This window comes from Mugil cephalus, chromosome 4 (assembly GCF_022458985.1).
Source record: "Mugil cephalus isolate CIBA_MC_2020 chromosome 4, CIBA_Mcephalus_1.1, whole genome shotgun sequence".
Classification (NCBI taxonomy): Eukaryota; Metazoa; Chordata; class Actinopteri; order Mugiliformes; family Mugilidae; genus Mugil; species Mugil cephalus.
This window is the reverse complement of record NC_061773.1, coordinates 15,010,744-15,033,925: the sequence shown is the minus strand read 5'-3', so window position 1 is coordinate 15,033,925 and position 23,182 is coordinate 15,010,744. Positions and strand designations below refer to the sequence as shown.

The 23,182-nt window shown below is 40.6% G+C and overlaps 2 protein-coding genes across 3 annotated transcripts; both read right to left on the bottom strand.

The window, feature by feature from the left end:
* Nucleotides 1-3,659: 3,659 nt before the first annotated feature.
* Nucleotides 3,660-8,670, bottom strand: LOC125007172. The gene is made up of 7 exons (XM_047583810.1): nt 8,575-8,670; nt 8,090-8,254; nt 7,518-7,829; nt 7,113-7,430; nt 6,353-6,433; nt 6,098-6,153; nt 3,660-5,955 (listed from the first exon to the last, which is right to left on the bottom strand). Exons 1-7 carry the CDS (start codon nt 8,633-8,635, stop codon nt 5,647-5,649), a joined length of 1,302 nt encoding a protein of 433 aa, XP_047439766.1. The 5' UTR covers nt 8,636-8,670; the 3' UTR covers nt 3,660-5,646.
* A 6,017-nt stretch (nt 8,671-14,687) lies between these two features.
* LOC125007171 lies at nt 14,688-20,270 on the bottom strand. Of its 2 annotated transcripts, XM_047583807.1 has the most exons (9): nt 20,154-20,270; nt 19,608-19,775; nt 19,035-19,346; nt 18,627-18,947; nt 17,976-18,044; nt 17,778-17,810; nt 17,513-17,593; nt 17,260-17,315; nt 14,688-17,117 (listed from the first exon to the last, which is right to left on the bottom strand). In XM_047583807.1, exons 1-9 carry the CDS (start codon nt 20,212-20,214, stop codon nt 16,815-16,817), a joined length of 1,404 nt encoding a protein of 467 aa, XP_047439763.1. In that variant the 5' UTR covers nt 20,215-20,270; the 3' UTR covers nt 14,688-16,814. The 2 variants fall into 2 exon arrangements, with proteins under 2 accessions (XP_047439763.1, XP_047439765.1); XM_047583809.1 differs by lacking the exons at nt 17,778-17,810; nt 17,976-18,044.
* Between the last annotated feature and the right edge of the window lie 2,912 nt (nt 20,271-23,182).

Here is a 23,182-nt window from a genome sequence, read left to right as displayed (position 1 = left end):
CAGCAGGTTGGGGAACACTGTCCAAATCCTGCATCACAATGTGGGACTCGATGACAATGCCAATGTCCTCTGGTTTTTCATTGGCATCTCTGTGTGTCCAGACATATATACCCATAGTGGTATCTTCAATGGATTCCTGGAGGAGGGATTCATCTGCTGCCTGTACAATGCACGAAAAGAGTCAAAGTGTGATTACACTACATGCAACGTCCATATAGGGAATACTGCATATCTGTATTGAGTAATTTATTAAGATCACTACCATATTATCTTACAAGTTATCTGACTGTAAAGTAATGACAATGGGTAGATGTTTTAAAGCTTATACAAAATATGAAAGATAACATCTCAACATACTAAACCTAAGTAATACTTACCTTATTACCTTAACTTATTTTTGAAAAAAATACAAAAAATTATAATCACAGCCATTTAAGAAGGTGTAGTTTGTGGTGCCATTAAATTATTTTGTGTTATCCTGAGAGACTGATTAGAAACACAAAATAGTTTCAACAAAATTTGATCATTAAAACCTTAAAGACAGTAGGATTTGTAGCAATTATCATCACAATATTTTTGAAAATAATAACATCATCATGCTGAGAAATCCATTTATTCATTCTTGTTTAAACACATCCAGTAAACCAACAAAAGCAACTGAATAGTAATACTCACCACTACTACAGAGCCTTTAACACAGCACCCAGAGATATATGTTATATCAAATACTGGCCCCCGATGTATTTTACATTTATCACCATTACAGCGTTACCTGTCCACATGCCCATGTTTGTGCGTAAGTGCGGTGGGTGTGTCTGTGCGCAATAAAAAGAAATAAAAACACACGCAATAATATATTTTTTTGTTACAGACTATGGTGGACCCATACGAGTTAATTAATGGGAAAACACTGAAAGCCTAGCAACAACGACAGCTGAGAGTATTATTGGTATTGCCTTCCTTGTAAAAAAAAAAAAAAAATCACAAGCCAACTCTGCTCTGATGCAAGTCAGTGATCCTAAAATGTCTTGTTTCTCATCTATAATACACATTCTGCATCTCGGAGGCAACGTCCCAAAATCGGAAAGAAGAGTGAGAGTCGGGTAGCATGTTGCTGCGAGAGATGCAGGTCCGAAAGAACATGCATGTCCTACCAAAATAAAAGAATAAATACTCAAAAATCGAGTGTGTTTCGTTTAACTAAGTTGTAGGCTTCCCAAATCAAAGACATACATTTATGAAAAGTATGGTTCGTGAAAAGTCACAGAAAAGTTTTTTCACGACAATTTTTAAAGAGAATATACCTAGGCCTATGATCTACGAATTTCCCCAAACAAACTTTGCCGTGCAGACATTAAGTTACCAGACATAAAAACTAATGCAAAGATATTTAGGGACGGCAGGTATGGCTGCTAGCATTAGCAACCAGCGGTGAATGAATGAAAACGTTAGCATGAAGACTGACTTGGATTTAGTCGATATTACCAGCAAATAAAAAGCCAAACCTTGTCAAATCTTGATTATAAACGCTTAAACACAAGTTTTTATTACCTTTATGTGTCCTGAGCAGCCCAAAACCATATATCGTAGCGAGGGAGAAAATGGTGGAGATTGAAGGTCTTCAGCAACCGTTTTCTGTCCTTTTCAACTTCCGCCTGATAAAACATAACTTTTTCCTTTCTTCTTCAAATGATGGAGACATGTAGGTTTTAAATTCCTCAATATTGAAATGCTTTTTTAAGATTGTAACATGTTTTGGAGAGAAATACAAATCAATTATGTAGCATATACAAAATGCAAATTTGTAAATTGAACAACCCTCCTTCTTTAATTTTTTCAGTGATGGAACTTATTGCACAAGCAGGCTTTATGTTCTGTATCTTAAATGAACACACGGCAAGGAAAAATTATCAGCCACATAATCACAACACTTAATGTTGCATTTGAGGTCACCACGTTTTTCCACCATATGTCATATGATTGTATGTGTGTCTGTAGGACCTCAGGAAAAATAACTGTGCTAACGTTTATTAATGTGAACTGACTTTTAACGGGCAATGATAACTAACGTTACAGCCAAAAATGTGTTATTTAAATTCACAACTTAAGTGAACTACTGCTTGGAAATATTAACAATACCGTTAACTGAGTATTAATCACAGCAGTAGTAACGTTAAATTTAAGTTAGCTAATGTTGTTAGTGTTAGTTTCAACGATAGCAACAACCACTATCTACTGCTGATGACTGAGGCTATTATTTTCTCAGCTAATGCAAATACTTATAATTAAATATCACATGATAACGCTAACCTTTTCTCCCTTTTGTGCTTCTCCTTCTTACCTTGCTTGTCTTCTTGGTGGTCTCTATGACAACAAAATCTCTTCTTCAGAAATCCATGGGGTGGTGATGTTTAAACCGATGTTGGTCCCTAATGGATTAAATCCTGTCAGCTAGAGTTAATCCGTCAAAGTGATAAAGAGAAAAAAACTTGTAACGTTAAACAAACGGGAAAAAGGTTAAACAAACAGTGTCCGTCACTGAAATCCTCCCTCTCTGTAAAACCTGCTGGTTCCACAACACCATCAGCCCAAAGTCTGACTGGGTCTGGTAAAAGGCGCCAAAAGCGACATCTAAATATAAATACAGTATCATACATCCTTTTTGAAAAATGTAGTACAATACATACAGTAGGTACAGTACAGTGGATGTTAAAACTAAAACTTCCCATGATGCAGTGAAAATCACAGTAATTTACTACAAAGGGGATTTACAGTATTATACTGGCTGATATGTGGTAAGTAAATGTTTAAATTACAGATCTGTCAGTGTGACATAAAGATAAAGTTTAGTGGTTTAAACGTGATACTCAGTAATCGAGTTGTAAAAAAAATTCAGGGGGATGGTCAATTTCTTTCACCTTAAAAAAAGGTGTCTAAACCAGAGGTTGCACTAGACTTTTTTTGTAATCGGTCATTTTGACAGTCATAGAAAATGTTGTTATAATCAGTTTCTACATTAAAAATTACTTAATTACATTAAAAGATGACTGACTGCCTTCAGATTTTCAGTCATTGTGTAGAAAAAACAGTATATTACTGGGAATTCCCGGTTAACATAACCCCTGGTCTAAACCATCAAACCTGTTCCTTCTCCTCTTGATCCTCCTTCCTCTGTGAAGAAAAAAAAACATTAAAGGGTTTGATAAAATGAGCAGACATGTCATGCTATTAAGTTTTACAAATGATTAAAAGCACACGAACCTGCTCTTGGATAAGAGACATCATGTATCATTTCTGACATAATTTTCTTCTTTTGAAAAAAGTCTCTGACATCGCGTTGTCCAGCCGCTCCTTTCATGCTAACATTGCAGAGCAATTACTCCTCAATATGTTGCTCTTGCTGCATCTTATGCCGCTCCCTCTGGCATCAGGCATCAACCAATTGGAAATAACAATTGTTTTGCGTCATTGCATGTTTGCTTGCACAGTTGTTATTTCAGGGGGGGTGATTTTAATCGTTTTTACTTCAGGGGGGAATGCCAACCCCCCTCATCCCCCCTCAGCTCGACTACTATACTGAATTATCAGTTTAATCTTTTTGACTACATAGAAGATGATGTGAGTATCTGTAATAGTGGAAAATGCCAGGTATAATTTCACAGTGTTTTCATTTCACCCCGAAAATGTGGTCACAGCACATCCCTGTATCTACGGCGTACATGAATTCAACTATGTAGTAAACATACTAAAAAAGTGTAATATTTAATCACGTTAAACCACTGCTCTTTGTTTCAAGAATATATATTGACGCTTGTGCGAGAAAGTTAATTTTGAAAACGAGCAAACATTTAATCAAATCAAAATCACATCTGCACACCTGAGACAAGACAGACTCTAACGCTGCTTTCACACTCACTAAAAAAATCAGACATGTAGATAAGACATCTGTACTTGGGACTGACCTGCTTTGAGCTGAATCCTTTTGTGAGCATGCTATCGTGCTAGCATTTGTTAGGCAGAAGGCGGTATATTGGACATCTTGAATGAAAGTGAAAGCTGGAATGTTGACATTAGCACTAATAACAAACATAGTTAAATAAGGTTACATGGGGTTCTCAGTATTTAGTCTTTAGTTAGATCAGCTGATGATATTAACCAAAGTATTGATTGCTTTCTTTTGTGTCTGTTGGGACTCACTCTATTCAAAATGGAGGACAAGGTCGTATGGTTCTCTTTTTGTTCCCCAGACAAAGAAGGCCTTTGGACTCAACCTCCCAGCAACCTTCACCTTTTCACACCTAGGTGTGAAACCTGTGTGTGACCCCCATTGGTCACTGTATGGCCAAGACCTCTGAGGTCATCAAGCCAATAAAACTGCTACAGCTCTCCAACTTCCATCAGGCCTGCACAAAGCAGAGGCCTGGACTGGACCTTGGTAGCGATGCAAGTGCCTACCAAAGAATTTAAGGACGGAACCAACAAACACAAAACAAATGGCGCATTTCCACCGGCATGGTTAGGTACGGTACAGCGCGGCACAATAGCACGTAGTACTTGGTACCAGGTACTATTTTGGTATCACCTCAGCCGTGGTTCCAAGCAAGCCAAAGCGATACTAAAATATAACGTCAGCCGACTGCCTTCCACTGATTGGCCGACAAATGTCGTCACTGGAAGCGTCATAAGCGCGTAATGACCAACCAGACTGTAAATAAACACAAGACCCGACCCCACCACTTTTTAAAACCAAGCCTGCAGCCATTATTGTACAATGTAAAGGCTACCATGCTAGCTTTAGCAACCATTTGCTTACCCTCAAACATCGAGTTTTTGCAGTTCGTGTTCTATCGTCTGTTGTTGTTCTGGTCTAAATGACGTCACGGCAGTTTCGCGCAGCCGTGTTATGACGACCCCACCCACGTCAACGAGGTACTATGTGGTACTCAGTTGTAATGGAAACAGACCCGAACTGTGCCGAGCCCTGCCTTGCCGTGCTAATTGAGTTAACAAGCAACAGAGCCACAAAACAGAACAACTATTCAACTCTTCAAGGAGAACCAAGTACTCTCCTCAACAAAACTGGAACTACACAACCAGGACAGCTGTAGTTCTTTCAACAAGGACACCATCGATTGGACTTTGCAACCCAGCAACAGCATGACTGGCAAATCAGGACGCTAACCACACTCTTCTCTTTTTGGACGTGACTGGGTAATGTAACTGGGCCTAATTAGTTTACCTGGTACATACCTTGACTAAGCATAGAAGACTTCAACCATGCCAGTGTATGTAGTGATTGAAATCAATGAAATACTTGAGCTTTGTTGTTGTCATCTATAGTCTATAGTCATTTAACCTGCAACTTGAATTTGTGACCTCGGTGGTGAACAAAGGACACACCTTTGTTCCCCTCCCCCCCGATCATGTTGTAGAAGGCAGTGTACAATCCCATAAATGGTGCTTCCATGAGAAGCATCACATTCTTCATATTCTTAGTAATATATTTTACACCATAGTTGTGCCAGAGCACAACATGTCTTAAACATCACTTAGGCCATTTCTCTAAACAAACAGCTTGGTTAAATCCCTGAAGTCTGGACCACACCTAAATGTAATGAATTATTGAGCGTACATTTTAGAAAATGTTCATTGCTGCCGTGGCTTCTTGATTGTTGAGTAGAGGGGATCCTGGGCTGGTGTTGATGGCTGATAGATTGTCGAGGATGTTTGCGTGTTGTTGTACTTTAGAGGAGAATATTGGCAGGCAGATGAGCTGGGTTTGTGGATCAGTGCCTCCCCGCCTGTCTCGTCAGCGCTGTTTTGAAAGTGGACGGTAGAGTAATGCAGCAAGGCAGGGTCGTTTGTAGGATGGCCGACAGTCACATAAACTGCGTTCATTGTATTTTGTGAGTCTGGTTTCTGGAAGCGTTCCTCTATCTCCTCATAGACATGATCCTTCCAGGGAAGAACGACAATTAAGATTTTCGTCAGGTGGTTCGTCCAAACTTTTCCAGTCCAATAAATTCTACTCTTAAGTATCTTAGTATATCTCATTACATTATACACCAACTGTACACAGAGACATTCACACACTAACCTCTTTGTAATGCTGTTCTGCACCTGCATTGCTTGGGTTTCTTGAACATGAAAATCCTGGCAGAGTGAAAAGAAAAGACATGAAATGAAAAAAAAATCCTTTTTTTTCTTACTTAGGTTTATGTCTAAGTCAAACGCCATCTGTTGAGGCTTTTTTTAAACATCATCTGCACACAAAAGGCAAGTGGAGTTGTATGTAAATGAAGAAGTGTGCAAATGTGTTTCATGTTGACAAATGACTAATGGAAGTTCTTACGTTTATAGACGAGGATCCAAACTATCACAAGCAGCAGCACAGCTCCACAGACGATCACACCAATGACTAGATTAGGAACACCTGCATGGTAAATCACAAATGAAACATGCAGCATCATTTAAGACACAGTCAGCACAACATTTTCATGAGGAGCTGTCTGTGTTGAGGAACTTGAGGAATTTTACACACGATAGGCTAAAAAAGAAAATCCATTGAAACTTTTTTTGTCTTTGCCCTTGCTATAGTTCATAGATGTGCTTCCTTACCACGACTCTGTGCAGGTGCAGTAATTGTCTGGACTGAGGACTTTTTTGAGGAGTTGAGTTCATGAGTGAATTTCCCTATTGCACAAATGTCATCCAATACAATAACAATAGTTATCCAATTAACTTTTAAAAGCAGTCTGGAACTAATAACCATCATTTATCTGACTTATTCCTAATTCTTAGCCTGTTTTTTAAAGGCTTGAAACGGAGTGAAATGTTTGCATGGTAATGCGTGTAAACTAAGAAATGAAATTAATGAAACTGATGTCTTGTTGTACCACATGTTCAGAAACCACTTCCTGTTTGTCAGGTTTAGATTTCCATCTTCACATTCAGTCTGAAGGAGTTCACTGCTTCTACTGTTAATAGTCATTGTGGAAGAGTCTTGTTACATAAAAGCCGTGTTATCTAGAATAATTGAGTGTATTCTGTGACAGACAGATACTGTCTGAACCAGGTTCAGGTAGCATCCACAGTAAAATAGCATAACTCACCCACAGTCACCGTCGCTTTGTTGATGAATGTGCTGCTGCATTGACTGTCAGTTTCTACTCCACACCAGTATGTCCTGCTGTCACCTGTTGTTACTTCTCTCATTGTTATGGTGATATTTTTCTTTGCTTTGTCATCTTTCATAGAAATCCTGTTGTTGACATCAGCCTTTGTGGTGTTTACTAGACGTTGACATGTTGATGTATCTTCCCCCTTGCAGATGAACTTTGTTGAGGATGAGACACCATTAACTTTGCTGTAGCTACACCAGTATGTGAAGTTCTGTCCAGCCTTCGGTGATCTTTTTAACTTTGTAATATCTGTAGAAAATAAGTATATGCCAACAGTTGTTAGTCGTGCTTTAATATGTGAGGAAACCTAAGAGGCTGTAGATGTGGATTACTCACCGCTAACACCTAGCTGGATCTTTTTGAGTTTCATTTTATTATCTTCGTCTTTTGATTTTCCTCCACACCAGTAGACACCTTCATCCTTTGAGGACACATTACAGATGGATATGTTGAAGACAGTCTTGGTGTCTATGTGAGAGAATATCCTGTCTGGATTTCTTGATAAAATATCTTCACAGGTTAAACCGTCTTCTTTGCAGAAAAACAACAAGGGCTTGGGCGTGTATTGTTTTCCCGGGTCACATATGATGGTGGTTTTATCTGTTTCGTAAGCAGTCTGAACAAATGGTTTTAGGCACTCACTGTTCCCTGCAAATAGAACAGAAAAACTGTTAAATCTAACACTGTAAAACAGCTAACACATGATAAAAATGAACATCATCGCACTCGCACAACAATGTCTGTATCACATCGTCACTCACTAATTTGTCTGCTTTAGAATATATGTCTTTAATTCTTTATTTTTCTCATGAATGTCTTGATTTGTAGTTATTTTCAAAATCTAAACATGTACACATTGAATAAAAACTGAGTGCCTCTCACCAACTGCAATACATAGTTGTTTGTACCTGATGATGAAGTCGATTGTGAGTAACACGTTGGAACCTTGTCCCCATGTTTGATGGTCACAGTGAGAGTTCTTTTAGCCATTTCATTTGGACAGCTTTTCATTTCATATTTAAATTCAACCCATTCTTCATTGCATTCCTTTGCTCCAGGATTGCAGTCATAAGCTGTAGATAAAACAAAGACAGATGTTCATGGCTCTAAAACAGTCAAAGAGGAATATGCAGTAATCTGTTCTTTTAATGATAAAAACAAAGTATCTGCACCAGTAAATTGCAAATACTACCACTTCATTCATCAGACTTTACAGTCTCTCATGGTGAGAAGCATTAAATGCTTATCTTTAAATTAGTATTAAATGATTTGATTTATTTGACAGAAAGCTGTGAACAGTCTGCTCCAACAGTAGCTGAATTGGCAGTAATCTATGACATCTATCTATCTATCATTCAATAACATCGGTAATGAGGTAATAGATATAACTTACCTGTCATCAGTGAGAGGATAAGTATAGAAAGTCTCCTCGTGGAAAACATGGTTGAAGCCATTGTAAGAATGTGTTACTTCCTCTTCTCAGTTTTTGTTTTATAGCTCCTGTTCACGCAACGTTTCCTGGGGTTATAATTAAGATCATTTGCCCCTCCACCTCTTCCTCTTTCTTTGTTGAGAGGTGTCATGACATACGCGAAGGCAGTACTCACGCTGTCTTTCATTTGTCTGTGTTTTATAAATGAAACTAAATAATCCTGGTTTTGATAGGTCTTATCATTGTTGATCAATCACTGTTGAATAACCATGATCTTTTTTGAAAAATCTCGTTTTAGAGGGCGGAATGTTGGTACTTAGAGTGAGAGAACATGTGTGAAATAGCCTGACAATTTTCTCTTTACACGCTCGTCCCGGCCACAATTTACACACTAGACACATGATTTTTTCCACAGTTGTAGACAAACTTGTTGTGTCTCTCACAATGTGCTCGGCAAAGCAGTGAGACGTACAGAATTTAAACTGCAAGCCGCTGTTCGCAGTAAAGTACCTGTCTGCTCTCCATTCACTCCAATGCAAAGATTTTCTGAGAAAAGGAGAGGGCACCTTGTCTTTAACTCGCGAGTGTGTCCACAGTATTTACTCCAGGAGGACAAAAAACATCAAAGACTTCAGGAAGGTCTTACAACGCCCACGGCCTGCTTGTTTTTCTGATAGGAGCTACCGTTTGTCAAGCGAAAGCGTGCATTAATCTCTCACACACAGGCTAACTGTAAGCTAACTGTGCTAACCATAAGCTAATTGTGCTAAATGTAGTCAAAGTGTGCTAATTCCCATGTTGACAGAGACGGTACCCCCGGCATTAGCTCCCATAGCCCCTTCAAAATTTCCCAGAGGGAATTTTCTAGATAACAGTTGTTATACCTGATATACCTAATGCACCTAATGATGCTTTCTTTAAAGTAATCAAACTACTTCTTTATTATATCAAGCTCTTGTTTTAACATTTGGACTTTTGTCTGAAATCAACCATGAAAATAAAAGCTTGTGCTGTTTTTGATGTGTTTTTTTTTTTATTATTTGTTTCTAAACTGTTTTTGTGTCTGTGTCAGGCTGAATCCTGTTGGGGGAGTGTCATTAGTATTGGGTGGGGGGGCCGTGTCTGTCTCTCTCTCTCTTGTTCTTGTTTTATCTAGTAAACAGTTGATGGTGCGCCCACATCAACGTCAACGTTTAGATGTATCAAAAGTGAATTGATCGTGGAAATGGGCGGTGACCTCCGCCAACATCATGGCTGGCCTACGCCGGTTTCCACAGCTATTGTTCCTTTGGCGACACTGTGACAAGAGGCAGTGCTGAGGAACTGTCAATAATGTGAAATCAAGTAGTTCTCGGAGGATGTGCACATCAGAGACACATAATGTGCAATTAACACGCACGTGTTTGTAACCATTGGTGGATATAAAAGCATGAGCAAAGTGATGAAGAAAATGGTATTAACAATGGCAGCCTTGGCTTTATTAGAAGACCTCGCAAGTGGTAACATTAGGCATGAGAGAGTGTTTAGAGAAAACGGAGATCTATTCGCAAACGACAACAAGTGGCTTATGAGTCGTTTTCGTTTACCGACGCCAGTATTACTCGAGCTGTGGGGAAGAGCTGCAACCGGCCCTAGAGCGCAACACAGCGCGGAGTCATGGGTTGTCCTGCCCACACAGGTGCTGACCACTCTGGCATTCCTGGCAACAGGGACTTTCCAGCGGACGGTGTGTCGGTCAACCCTGAGCCGAGGCATGCCAGCTGTGTGGGACGGGATCATCAGAATGTTATCCAGGTACATCAAATTCCCATACAATGCCGTTCAACAGGTCAACATTAAAGCGCAGTTTGCACCAAGAGCCAGTTTCCCTGATGTAATCGGACCTACTGACTGCACACACATTGCTTTAAAAGCGCCATAACAAGATGAATTTGTTTTTGTCAACAGGAAACGTTTTCATCCCATAAATGATATGTGATGCGCAAATGCAACTCACTGGCATCGTAGCAAGGTGACCTGGCTCAACGCATAACTCGCCCATTCTGACCAACAGCATGGTTGGGAGCAGGCTGGAGGCTGATACAGTTGGCGCAATGGGTGGCTTCTCAGTGAGACAATAATTTATCCATTGATAAAGTTACAATGACCTCCAGTCCCAAACTCAGGCAGTGGTGGAGAGGGCAATCGGTCCGCTGAAGAGACGCTGTCGCTGCTTGGACAGGTCAGGGGGAGTGCTGCTCTACGACCGGAAAAGGTGTGCCGCATTGTAATGCCTTGTGGCGTCCTGCACAACGTGGCGCACGGCCACGGCATACCACTGCCAGAGTACATCCCCCCACCAGAGTAACTGGATACCGGACCTCGGGAAGCGATACGGACCCGATAGCATGTCATTTCAACCATGTAAAGAGGCAGGACACAATTTAGCTACTTATTACAAGAGCATTTATTGCGTTGCTAATATCTTCAAGGACGGTTATTATTTGACCCAGACAATAATTAATGGCACGGATCTGACAATTTCGTCTCGTGATTCCGGCACAGTTTGGGTGAGGACACGGCCAGTCGGGCAGACGTCAGCAGCTGGCGTGGAGTCGCCGGGCGCCTGGTGCCGACGGAGGCACCGCCAAAACTGTCTAGAATTGTCAGAAATAAAAATAAAGAAAAATTGAAAATTGATTGTTTAATATTCTGGCAGCTTCATGCACGAGATGTGTATTGTGAACAGCCTATTGTACCACCACTATAATGAAAATATTTCTGAGTTTAACACATTTACCTTGGGGATGATCTGTGTCACTAATGGGCTCCCATAACTCCGGCGAGAGCTGTGTCACCCACTATGACGGCCACTCTCTGGTCGGAGGGGGTCAGGAGTGTTCCAAAATCCTCTGCTTCACTTCCACCTTTATGTCAGACCATTTCTTTTCTATTTCCGTGTGGGCGCTGCTCCACTTTATTTTTGTGTTTATGCCTGACGACAGGGTACCAAATAGAGTATCACTGCATGTCTCCACTTCATTTAATAACACTTCGACTTCAGACTCGGTGAAGTTCCTTTTTTTCCCGCTTTACTCATGGTGAAAATCTGATCGTGCAGAGTGGGAAATCCGCGATGCAGGCCATATTTAAATAAATTTGGATATTTAAATTGGGGCGTGGACAGGGAGGAGTTTGGCACTCCTACATGTGCGCTCAATTCCACGTTGATTGGGATGTACAAACGAAAAGTGCTTGGATCCAGGCGGACGCCAATTTCTGGATTTTAGCGCACGCCATGTTTCAGTGAGAAATCCACCTAAGTCTTTGTACATGAAGCCCCAACAACAACAACAACAGCAACACAACAATGGAGGACACCGCGGCGATCGTGTATTTGCTGCTCACTCTGTGGCTTTTTGTCCCACACAAGGCAAAAGAAGAGAGTCAGAGAAGGCTCCAGGCCGCTAGACAAAATACAATTGAAAAGCACAAAAGAGTTTTGGAATCCATACAGCAGTATGAACACGAGAACACGAGCTGCAGAAAGACGACGTTTGAGGGTAAGCTAATGGATGCTAACGCTAGCTTGGTAGCCTTTACAATAATGGCTGCAGGCTATGGCTGTAAAATAGGGCTGTAATCAACCAAAGACATTTTTGGTCGACTAAAACACTGAAATTTCGACTTAAAATCGAAATTGATATTAATAGACTATAAAATTTAAATAATATATTGAAATATGCAAATTTTGCATTCCACTTTTTTCCCTCCCTCTATTTTGGTAAAATTCTGCCACACTGCCGATGTCTTTGACATGGATGGTAGAGGAGGACTCACAGTTAAAATAAAAAATAAATATTCAGCACCATCGGACTTTGAATAACGTGGACGTTCTTCAATCTACCTGTCTCTTGTGGGTTGGCCTAATCCAAAATAGTGAAAGAGAAAGAGTTTTGTGCTGCGGCAGAGACGGTGTTGGTGCTAGAGCAGACCCGTTTTCCTGCTTACAACAAGAGCAGATGGGGGCTCCCACACTGTGTTTGTGCCATTGTCACACTACCCTTGCACCACAGGAGTATCACTGCGACTACTTCAATCATAAAGGGTGGCACTCCATTATTCTCCAAGGTGGTGTTGATGGAAACGGGCTGTTCTGGAACGTGTTTGCTGGATTGGCAGGGAGCTTACATGACGCCAGGGTATTGAGGCCGTCTACACTGTGGGAGTTAGCCAGCCAGGGAAACCACTTCCCTGCTCACACAAGAAATACTGGTGGAGTGACGGCTGGCTTTTACCTCCTAGGGGACTCAGCATACCCCCTGCAGAACTGGCTTCTATTTATCATCCTCTAAATTGTCCAAGTCCTGTGGTGTCACATCCTTGTTTCGCATCTCCTCCTCCTTTTCATATTCTCTTCTCTCTTTCTCTTTGGCTGCATCCCAGTCTTCAAAATGGTCAAATTCACCAAATAGGTTAAAGTTAACTATAAAGTCACTATTTTATTGCCGTTGACATAAATAAACTGTGAAATAATGTATGCTCTGTGTTTCTGTTGCCACGGTTACCAAAGCGTTTGAGCCAGCGCAATCATTTAGAACTGTCATCAGGTAATTTGACGGGAACGTCTTTATGGGTGTCCATTATCACTTTTTAATGTACACCCCGCAGCCAGTCAGAATCGAGGATTCACCCAGATAATGGTATAATGGAACTTATTGCACAAGCAGGCTTTATGTTCTGTATCTCAAGTTCGTGCCATCTGCTATGGTTACCTCTGAAAGCTTTCGTCATCTTGCACTGACTCAGTTCTTCCTGCTGGCGTCTTCACTATCTCACCATCGAAAGTTTACGTGCAGCAACTCGATTTCATTTTTCAACCGCCAGATTGATCACCCTCCACTTAAAAGCTGCATCATATGCTTTTCTTCGAGTGTTTTCCATGTTGATGAGGGTGAATACAAAGGACAGCTTTACAATACCGGTAATTGAATTGTGAAAATACTCTTGATTTATCGCACAATTTCATTGGACCTCTGTGACCTACTCATCAGTTTGATTAGTCTACTATTGTGAGGCAAAATGTTTTTTGCGGCATGACCAAAAAAAAAAAATGCGCTAGCCGCACCATAGTATTGGCCACAATGTTCAAAGTGTGGGAAAAAAGTAGCAACTTATAGGCTGGAATTTACGGCACAGGCCAGAGGAACAGGCCCCAGAAGGAGGGAAAAAACCTGTTGGAGATGCTCTTTAATGTCACCTTCCATGAACGTCAGAATTTTAAACTAACATCTTCACTGGTTTTGTTGCCTGATTAGTTTGATTAACGTTAACGTGAGTCAGCTAGCTTGGAGGCTACATGGCTAATTTGGAAAACTAGCTGTGTTGTTATTGTGCAAGCAACCTGTGGCGAGTCTGGTGACTTTTGTAGAATAATAAAAAGTAATGAGATTCCTGAATCTTGATTTATAGCTCATCTGCAATTTTCTTCTTTTTAAAAAAGTCTCTGACATCGCATTGTCCAGTGCTCGTTTCATGCTAACATTGCAGAGCAATTACTCCTCAAGATGTTGCTCTTGCTGCATCTTATGCCGCTCCCTCTGGCATCAGGCATCAACCTATTGAAAATAACAATGTTTTGCGTCATTTCATGTTTGCAGTGCGCAGTTTGCCTCAGATTTTATTATTTATTTTACTTATTATTTGACCCGCATACTCCCTAATGATGAAATAATGTCATATAATTATTAGTTATGTCCAGCATTTACTGTAAAAATGGGAGTGATGGGGGATGGGGGATGATTTTAATCGTTTTTACTTCAGGGGGGAATGCCAACCCACCTCATCCCCCCTCAGCTCGACTACTATACTGAATTATCAGTTTAATCTTTTTGACTACATAGAAGATGATGCGAGTATCTGTAAAAGTGGAAAATGCCAGGTATAATTTCACAAATGCTTCAGCAATGCTTGCTCACATTCTGCAATGCTCAACTTCTCTTTTACTTTATCTTCAGTTTTATCTGACACACTTCTCACATATACAGCGAAAATGAAACAGCTTCTGTTTTGACTACATGTGAAAACAAATAACCACAAACACTTAAGTCATTTATTTAGGGAAGTAGGCAACAACAAACAGAATACCGCACGTCACATTAGTTTAAACATGTTTCAAACTGTAGAATGAGGTGTGGACTTTGGTTTGAAAACAAGTGTTTTCATTTCACCGCGAAAATGTGGTCACAGCACATCCCTGTATCTACAGCGTACGTTAATTCAACTATGTAGTAAACATACTACAAAAGTGTAATATTTAATCATGTTAAACCACTGCTCTTTGTTTCAAGAATATATATTGACGCTTGTGTGAGAAAGTTAACTTTGAAAACGAGCAAACATTTAATCAAATCAAAATCACATCTGCACACCTGAGACAAGACAGACTCTAGCACTGCTTTCACACTCACTAAAAAATCAGACATATAGATAAGACATCTGTACTTGGGACTGACCTGCTTTGAGCTGAATCCTTTTGTGAGCATGCTATCATGCTAACATTGGTTATGCAGGAGGCGGTATATTGGACATCTTGAATGAAAGTGAAAGCTGGAATGTTGACATTAGCACAATAACAAACACAGTTAAATAAGCTTAATTGGGTTCTCAGTATTTACTCTTTAGTTAGATCAGCTGATGATATTAACCAAAGTATTGATTGCTTTCTTTTGTGTCTGTTGGGACTCACTCTATTCAAAATGGAGGACAAGGTCGTATGGTTCTCTTTTTGTTCCCCAGACAAAGAAGGCCTTTGGACTCAACCTCCCAGCAACCTTCACCTTTTCACACCTAGGTGTGAAACCTGTGTGTGACCCCCATTGGTCACTGTATGGCCAAGACCTCTGAGGTCATCAAGCCAATAAAACTGCTACAGCTCTCCAACTTCCATCAGGCCTGCACAAAGCAGAGGCCTGGACTGGACCTTGGTAGCGATGCAAGTGCCTACCAAAGAATTTAAGGACGGAACCAACAAACACAAAAAAAATGGCGCATTTCCACCGGCACGGTTAGGTACGGTACAGCGCGGCACTACTAGCACGTAGTACTTGGTACCAGGTACTATTTTGGTATCGCCTCAGCCGTGTTTCCAAGTGAGCCAAAGCGATACTAAAATATCACGTCAGCCGACTGCCTTCCACTGATTGGCCAACAAGTGTCGTCACTGGAAGCGTCATAAGCGCGCGACGACCAACCAGACTGTAAATAAATACAAGACTCGACCCCACCACTTTTTAAAACCAAGCCTGCAGCCATTATTGTACAATGTAAAGGCTACAATGCTAGCGTTAGCAACCATTTGCTTACCCTCAAACGTCGAGTTTTTGCAGTTCGTGTTCTATCGTCTGTTGTTGTTCTGGTCTAAATGATGTCACGGCAGTTTCGCGCAGCCGTGTTATGACGACCCCACCCACGTTGAAGAGGTACTTTGTGGTACTCAGTTGTAATGGAAACATACCCGAACTGTGCCGTGCCGTGCCGTACTAGTGGAAATGCGCCAAAAGTGTGCTAGTTGAGTTAACAAGTGACGGAGCCACAAAACAGAACAACTATTCGACTCTTCATGAGAACCAAGGACTCTCCTCAACAAAACTGGAACTACACAACCAGGACAGCTGTAGTTCTTTCAACAAGGACAACATCAATTGGACTTTGCAACCCAGCAACAGCATGACTGGCAAATCAGGACGCTAACCACACTCTTCTCTTTTTGGACGTGACTGGGTAATGTAACTGGGCCTAATTAGTTTACCTGGTACATACCTTGACTAAGCATAGAAGACTTCATCCATGCCAGTGTATGTAGTGATTGAAATCAATGAAATACTTGAGCTTTGTTGTTGTCATCTATAGTCTATAGTCATTTAACCTACAACTTGAATTTGTGACTTCGATGATGAACAAAGGACACACCTTTGTTCCCCTCCTCCCTGATCATGTTGTAGAAGGCAGTGTACAATCCCATAAATGGTGCTTCCATGAGAAGCATCATATTCTTCATATTCTTAGTAATATATTTACACCCTAGCTGTGCCAGAGCACAACATGTCTTAAACATCACTTAGGCCTTTTCTCAAAACAAACAGCTTGGTTAAATCCCTGAAGTCTGGACCACACCTAAATGTAATGAATTATTGAGCGTACATTTTAGAAAATGTTCATTGCTACCGTGGCTTCTTGATGGTCGAGTAGAGAGGATCCTGGTCTAGTGTTAATGGCTGATAGATTGTCGAGGCTGTTGGCGTGTTGTTGTACTTTAGAGTAGAATATTGGCAGGCAGATGAGCTGGGTTTGTGGATCAGTGCCTCCCCGCCTGTCTTGTCAGCGCTGTTTTGAAAGTGGAGGGTAGAGTAATGCAGCAAGGCAGGGTCGTTTGTAGGATGGCCGACAGTCACATAAACTGCGTTCATTGTATTTTGTGAGTCTGGTTTCTGGAAGCGTTCCTCTATCTCCTCATAGACAAAATCCTTCCAGGGAAGAACGACAATTAAGATTTTCGTCAGGTGGTTCGTCCAAACTTTTCCAGTCCAATAAATTCTACTCTTAAGTATCTTAGTATATCTCATTACATTATACACCAACTGTACACAGAGACATTCACACACTAACCTCTTTGTAATGCTGTTCTGCAGCTGCATTGCTTGGGTTTCTTGAACATGAAAATCCTGGCAGAGTGAAAAGAAAAGACATGAAATGAATCAAATTCCTTTTTTTCTTACTTAGTTTTATGGCTACGTCAAACACCATCTGTTGAGGCTTTTTTTAATCATCATCTGCACACAAAAGGCAAGAAGAGTTGTATGTAAATGAAGAAGTGTGCAAATGTGTTTCATGTTGACAAATGACTAATGGAAGTTCTTACGTTTATAGACGAGGATCCAAACTATCACAAGCAGCAGCACAGCTCCACAGACGATCACACCAATGACTAGATTAGGAACACCTGCATGGTAAATCACAAATGAAACATGCAGCATCATTTAAGAAACAGTCAGCACAACATTTTCATGAGGAGCTGCCTGTGTTGAGGAACTTGAGGAATTTTACACACAATAGACTAAAAAAGAAAATCCATTGAAACTTTTTTTGTCTTTCCCTTGCTATAGTTCATAGATGTGCTTCCTTACCACGACTCTGTGCAGGTGCATTAGTTGTCTGGACTGAAACAAAAGGAAATGTAAATGGTGTTTCTGATAAAAAACAAAGCAAAACACATTCTAGGAACGCAACAATAAACATATAATCTGGAAGGTCTGTGTTTATGAATTTAAGTTAAAAAAGGAAGAAAAAAAACTTTTAAACCATGCCCATATCTTTGCTCTTACCATGACTCTCAATAAAGAGAGTAGTTTCCTTGGTTGAAGGAACAGGATATGAGGATGGTGTTGGCGATACTGAAAACAAACAAACAAAAAAAGTATATTGATGTAGCATTTGATAGCATACACACAATTAACTAGAAAAACGTTCCATATAACTCCCTCTTTTTTTGAGGAGTTGAGTTCATAAGTGAATTTCCCTATTGCACAAATGTCATCCAATACAATAACAATAGTTATCCAATTAATTATTAATTAATTAATATAATAATTATTATTAATTATGAAATTAAAAGCCGTCTGGAACTAATAACCATAATTTATCTGACTTATTCCTAACTCTTAGCCTGTTTTTTAAAGGCTTGAAACGGAGTGAAATGCTTGCATGGTAATGCGTGTAAACTAAGAAATGAAATTAATGAAACTGTTGTCCAGTGTTACCACATGTTCAGAAACCACTTCCTGTTTTTCTGGTTTAGATTTCCATCTTCACATTCAGTCTGAAGGAGTTCACTGCTTCTACTGTCAATAGTCATTGTGGAAGAGTCTTGTTACATAAAAGCCGTGTTATCTAGAATAATCGAGTGTATTCTGTGACAGACAGATACTGTCTGAACCAGGTTCAGGTAGCATCCACAGTAAAATAGCATAACTCACCCACAGTCACCGTCGCTTTGTTGATGAATGTGCTGCTGCATCGACTGTCAGTTGTTTCTGCTCCACACCAGTATGTCCCACTGTCACCTGTTGTTACTTCTCTCATTGTTATGGTGATATTTTTATTTGCTATGTCATCATTCATAGAAATCCTGTTGTTGACATCAGCCTTTGTGGTGTTTACTAGACGTTGACATGTTGATGTATCTTCCCCCTTGCAGATGAACTTTGTTGAGGATGAGACACCATTAACTTTGCTGTAGCTACACCAGTATGTGAAGTTCTGTCCAGCCTTCGGTGATCTTTCAAACTTTGTAATATCTGTAGAAAATAAGTATATGCCAACATTTGTTAGTCGTGCTTTAATATGTGAGGAAACCTAAGAGGCTGTAGATGTGGATTACTCACCACTAACACCTAGCTGGATCTTTTTGACTTTCATTTTATTATCTTTGTCTTTTGATATTACTCCACACCAGTAGACACCCTTATCCTTTGAGGACACATTACAGATGGATATGTTGAAGCCAGTCTTGTTGTCTATGTGAGAGAATATCCTGTCTGGGTTTCTTGATAAAATATCTTCACAGGTTAAACCGTCTTCTTTGCAGAAAAACAACAAGGGCTTGGGCGTGTATTGTTCTCCCGGGTCACATATGATGGTGGTTTTATCTGTTTCGTAAGCAGTCTGAACAAATGGTTTTAGGCACTCACTGTTCCCTGCAAATAGAACAGAAAAACTGTTAAATCTAATACTGTAAAACAGCTAACACATGATAAAAATGAACATCATCGCACTCGCACAACAATGTCTGTAGCACATCTTCACTCACTAAATTGTCTGCTTTAGAATATATGTCTTTAATTCTTTATTTTTCTCACAAATGTCTTGATTTGTAGTTATTTTCAAAATCTTAACATGTACACATTGAATAAAAACTGAGTGCCTCTCACCAACTTCAATACATAGTTTCTTTGTACCTGATGATGAAGTCGATTGTGAGTAACACGTTGGAACCTTGTCCCCATGTTCGATGGTCACAGTGAGAGTTCTTTTAGCCGTTTCATTTGGACAGCTTTTCATTTCATCATATTTAAATTCAACCCATTCTTCATTGCATTCCTTTGCTCCAGGATTGCAGTCATAAGCTGTAGATAAGACAAAGACAGATGTTCATGGCTCTAAAACAGTCAAAGAGGAATATGCAGTAATTTGTTCTTTTAATGATAAAAACAAAGTCTATCTGCACCATTAAATGAACTATATACAGTAATTGCAAATACTACCATATTATTCATCAGACTTTACAGTCTCTCGGGGTGAGAAGCATTAAATGCTTATGTTTAAATTAGTATTAAATGATTTGATTTATTTGACAGAAAGCTGTGAACAGTCTGCTCCAACAGTAGCTGAAACTACACCGCCACATGTACTATAATAAGTAACTTTTTAATTGGCAGTAATCTATGACATCTATCTATCTATCATTCAATAACATCGGTAATGAGGTAATAGATATAACTTACCTGTCATCAGTGAGAGGATAAGTATAGAAAGTCTCATCGTGGAAAACATGGTTGAAGCCATTGTAAGAATGTGTTAGTTCCTCTTCTAAGTTTTTGTTTTATAGCTCCTGTTCATGCAACGTTTCCTGGGGTTATATTGCCACCTCTTCCTCTTTCTTTGTTCAGAGGTGTCATGACATACGCAGGCAAAAGCACGCATTAATCTCTCACACACAGGCTAACTGTAAGCTAACTGTGCTAACCATAAGCTAATTGTGCTAAATGTAGTCAAAGTGTGCTAATTCCCATGTTGACAGAGACGATACCTGATATACCTAATGCACCTAATGATGCTTTCTTTAAAGTAATCAAACTACTTCTCTATTATATCAAGCTCTCGTTTTAACATTTGGACTTTTGTCTGAAATCAACCATGAAAATAAAAGCTTGTGCTGTTTTTGATGTGTTTTTTTTATTATTTGTTTCTAAACAGTTTTTGTGTCTGTCAGGCTGAATCCTGTTGGGGGAGTGTCATTAGTATTGGGTGGGGGGGCCGTGTCTGTATCTTGTTGTTGTTCTTGTTTTGTCTAGTAAACAGTTAAAGGTGCGCCCACATCAACGTCAACGTTCAGATGTATCAAAAGTGAATTGATCGTGGAAATGGGCGGTGACCTCTACCAACATCATGGCTGGCATACGCCGGTTTCCACAGCTATTGTTCCTTAGGCGACACTAAGAGGCGATGCTGAGGAACTGTCAATAATGTGAAATCAAGGAGTTCTCGGAGGATGAGCACATCAGAGACACATAATGTGCATTTAACACACACGTGTTTGTAACCATTGGTGGATATAAAAGCATGCGCAAAGTGATGAAGAAAATGGTATTAACAATGGCAGCCTTGGCTTTATTAGAAGACCTCGCAAGTGGTAACATTAGGCATCTATTCGCAAACGACAACAAGTGGCTCATGAGTCGTTTTCGTTTACCGAGGCCAGTATTACTCGAGCTGTAGGCAGAGCTGCAACCGGCCCTTGAGCACAACACAGCGCGGAATCATGGGTTGTCCTGCCCACACAGGTGCTGACCACTCTGGCATTCCTGGCAACAGGGACTTTCCAGCGGACGGTGTGTCGGTCAACCCTGAGCCGAGGCATGCCAGCTGTGTGGGACGGGATCATCAGAATGTCATCCAGGTACATCAAATTCCCATACAATGCTGTTGAACAGAACATTAAAGCGCAGTTAAAGCGCAGTTTGCACCAAGAGCCAGTTTCCCTGATTCAATCGGAGTTACTGACTGCACACACATTGCTATAAAAGCGCCATAACAAGATGAATTTGTTTTTGTCAACAGGAAACGTTTTCATCCCATAAATGTTTAAATGATATGTGATGCGCAAATGCAGCTCATTAGCATCGTAGCAAGGTGGCCTGGCTCAACGCATAACTCGCCCATTCTGACCAACTGGGAACAACGTTACTTGGGAACAACGTTCTTCAATGGGTGGCTTCTCAGTGAGATAATAATTTATCCATTGATAAAGTTACAATGACCTCCAGTCCCAAACCTCTGGTGGAGAGGGCAACCGGCCCGCTGAAGAGACGCTGTCACTGCTTGGACAGGTCAGGGGGGAGTGCTGCTCTACGACCAGAAAAGGTGTGTCACATTGTAATGCCTTGTGGCGTCCTGCACAACGTGGCACACCGCCACGGCATACTGCCAGAGTACATCCCCCCACCAGAGGAACTGGATACCGGACCTCGGGAAGCGATACGGACCCGATAGCATGTCATTTCAACCATGTAAAGAGGCAGGACACAATTTAGCTACTTATTACAAGAGCATTTATTGCGTTGCTAATATCTTCAAGGACGGTTATTATTTGACCCAGACAATAATTGATGGCACGGATCTGACAGTTTCGTCTCGTGATTCCGGCACAGTTTGGGTGAGGACACGGCCAGTCGGGCAGCTGGCGTGGAGTCGCTGGGCGCCTGGTGCCGACGGAGGCACCACGCCAAAACTGTCTAGAATTGTCAGAAATAAAAATAAAGAAAAATTGAAAATTGATTGTTTAATATTCTGGCAGCTTCACGCACGAGATGTGTATTGTGAACAGCCTATTGTACGACCATTATAATGACAATATTTCTGAGTTTAACACATTTACCTTGGGGATGATCTGTGTCACTAATGGGCTCCCATAACTCCAGCGAGAGCTGTGTCAGCCACTATGGGGTCAGGAGTGTTCCGAAATCCTCTGCTTCACTTCCACCTTTATGTCAGACCATTTCTTTTCTATTTCCGTGTGGGCGCTGCTCCACGGAATTAACAGCGTCACACACGCTCCCAATCACTTTTCTTTATTTTTGTGTTTATGCCTGACGACAGGGTACCAAATAGAGTATCACTGCATGTCTCCACTTCATTTAATAACACTTCGACTTCAGACTCAGTGAAGTTCCTTTTTTTTCTGCTTTACTCATGGTGAAAATCTGATTGTGCAGAGTGGGAAATCCGCGATGCAGGCCATATTTAAATAAATTTATCGCACAATTTGATTTATCGCACAATTTCATTGGCCCTCTGTGACCTACTCATCAGTTTGATTGGTCTACTATTATGAGGCAAAATGTTTTTTGCGGCATGACCAAAAAAAAAATGCGCTAGCCGCACCATAGTATTGGCCACAATGTTCAAAGTGTTCAAAAGTAGCGTCTTGTTGCCCGGCATTTACGGTACAGGCCAGAGGAACAGGCCCCAGAAGGAGGGAAAAACCTGTTGGAGATGCTCTTTAATGTCACCTTCCATGAACGTCAGAATTCTAAACTAACATCTTCACTGGTTTTTGTTGCCTGATTAGTTTGATTAATGTTAACGTGAGTCAGCTAGCTTGGAGGCTACATGGCTAGTTCTGAAAACTAGCTGTGTTGTTATTGTGCAAGCAACCTGCGGCGACTCTCTGGCGACTTTTGTAGATTAATAAAAAGTAATGAGATTCCCGAATCTTAATTTATAGCTCATCTGCAATTTTCTTCTTTTTAAA

Coding starts and splice junctions, on each gene's coding strand:
- LOC125007172 (XM_047583810.1), bottom strand. CDS start 8,635: ATGGCTTCAACCATGTTTTCCACGAGGAGACTTTCTATACTTATCCTC. Junction 7,830..8,089: donor ACAATCGACTTCATCATCAG/GTACAAACAACT, acceptor TTCTATTTGCAG/GGAACAGTGAGTGCCTAAAA. Junction 6,154..6,352: donor TTGGATCCTCGTCTATAAAC/GTAAGAACTTCC, acceptor TCACTCTGCCAG/GATTTTCATGTTCAAGAAAC.
- LOC125007171 (XM_047583807.1), bottom strand. CDS start 20,214: ATGGCTTCAACCATGTTTTCCACGATGAGACTTTCTATACTTATCCTC. Junction 17,594..17,777: donor TGCACCTGCACAGAGTCGTG/GTAAGGAAGCAC, acceptor TTTACCATGCAG/GTGTTCCTAATCTAGTCATT. Junction 17,316..17,512: donor TTGGATCCTCGTCTATAAAC/GTAAGAACTTCC, acceptor TCACTCTGCCAG/GATTTTCATGTTCAAGAAAC.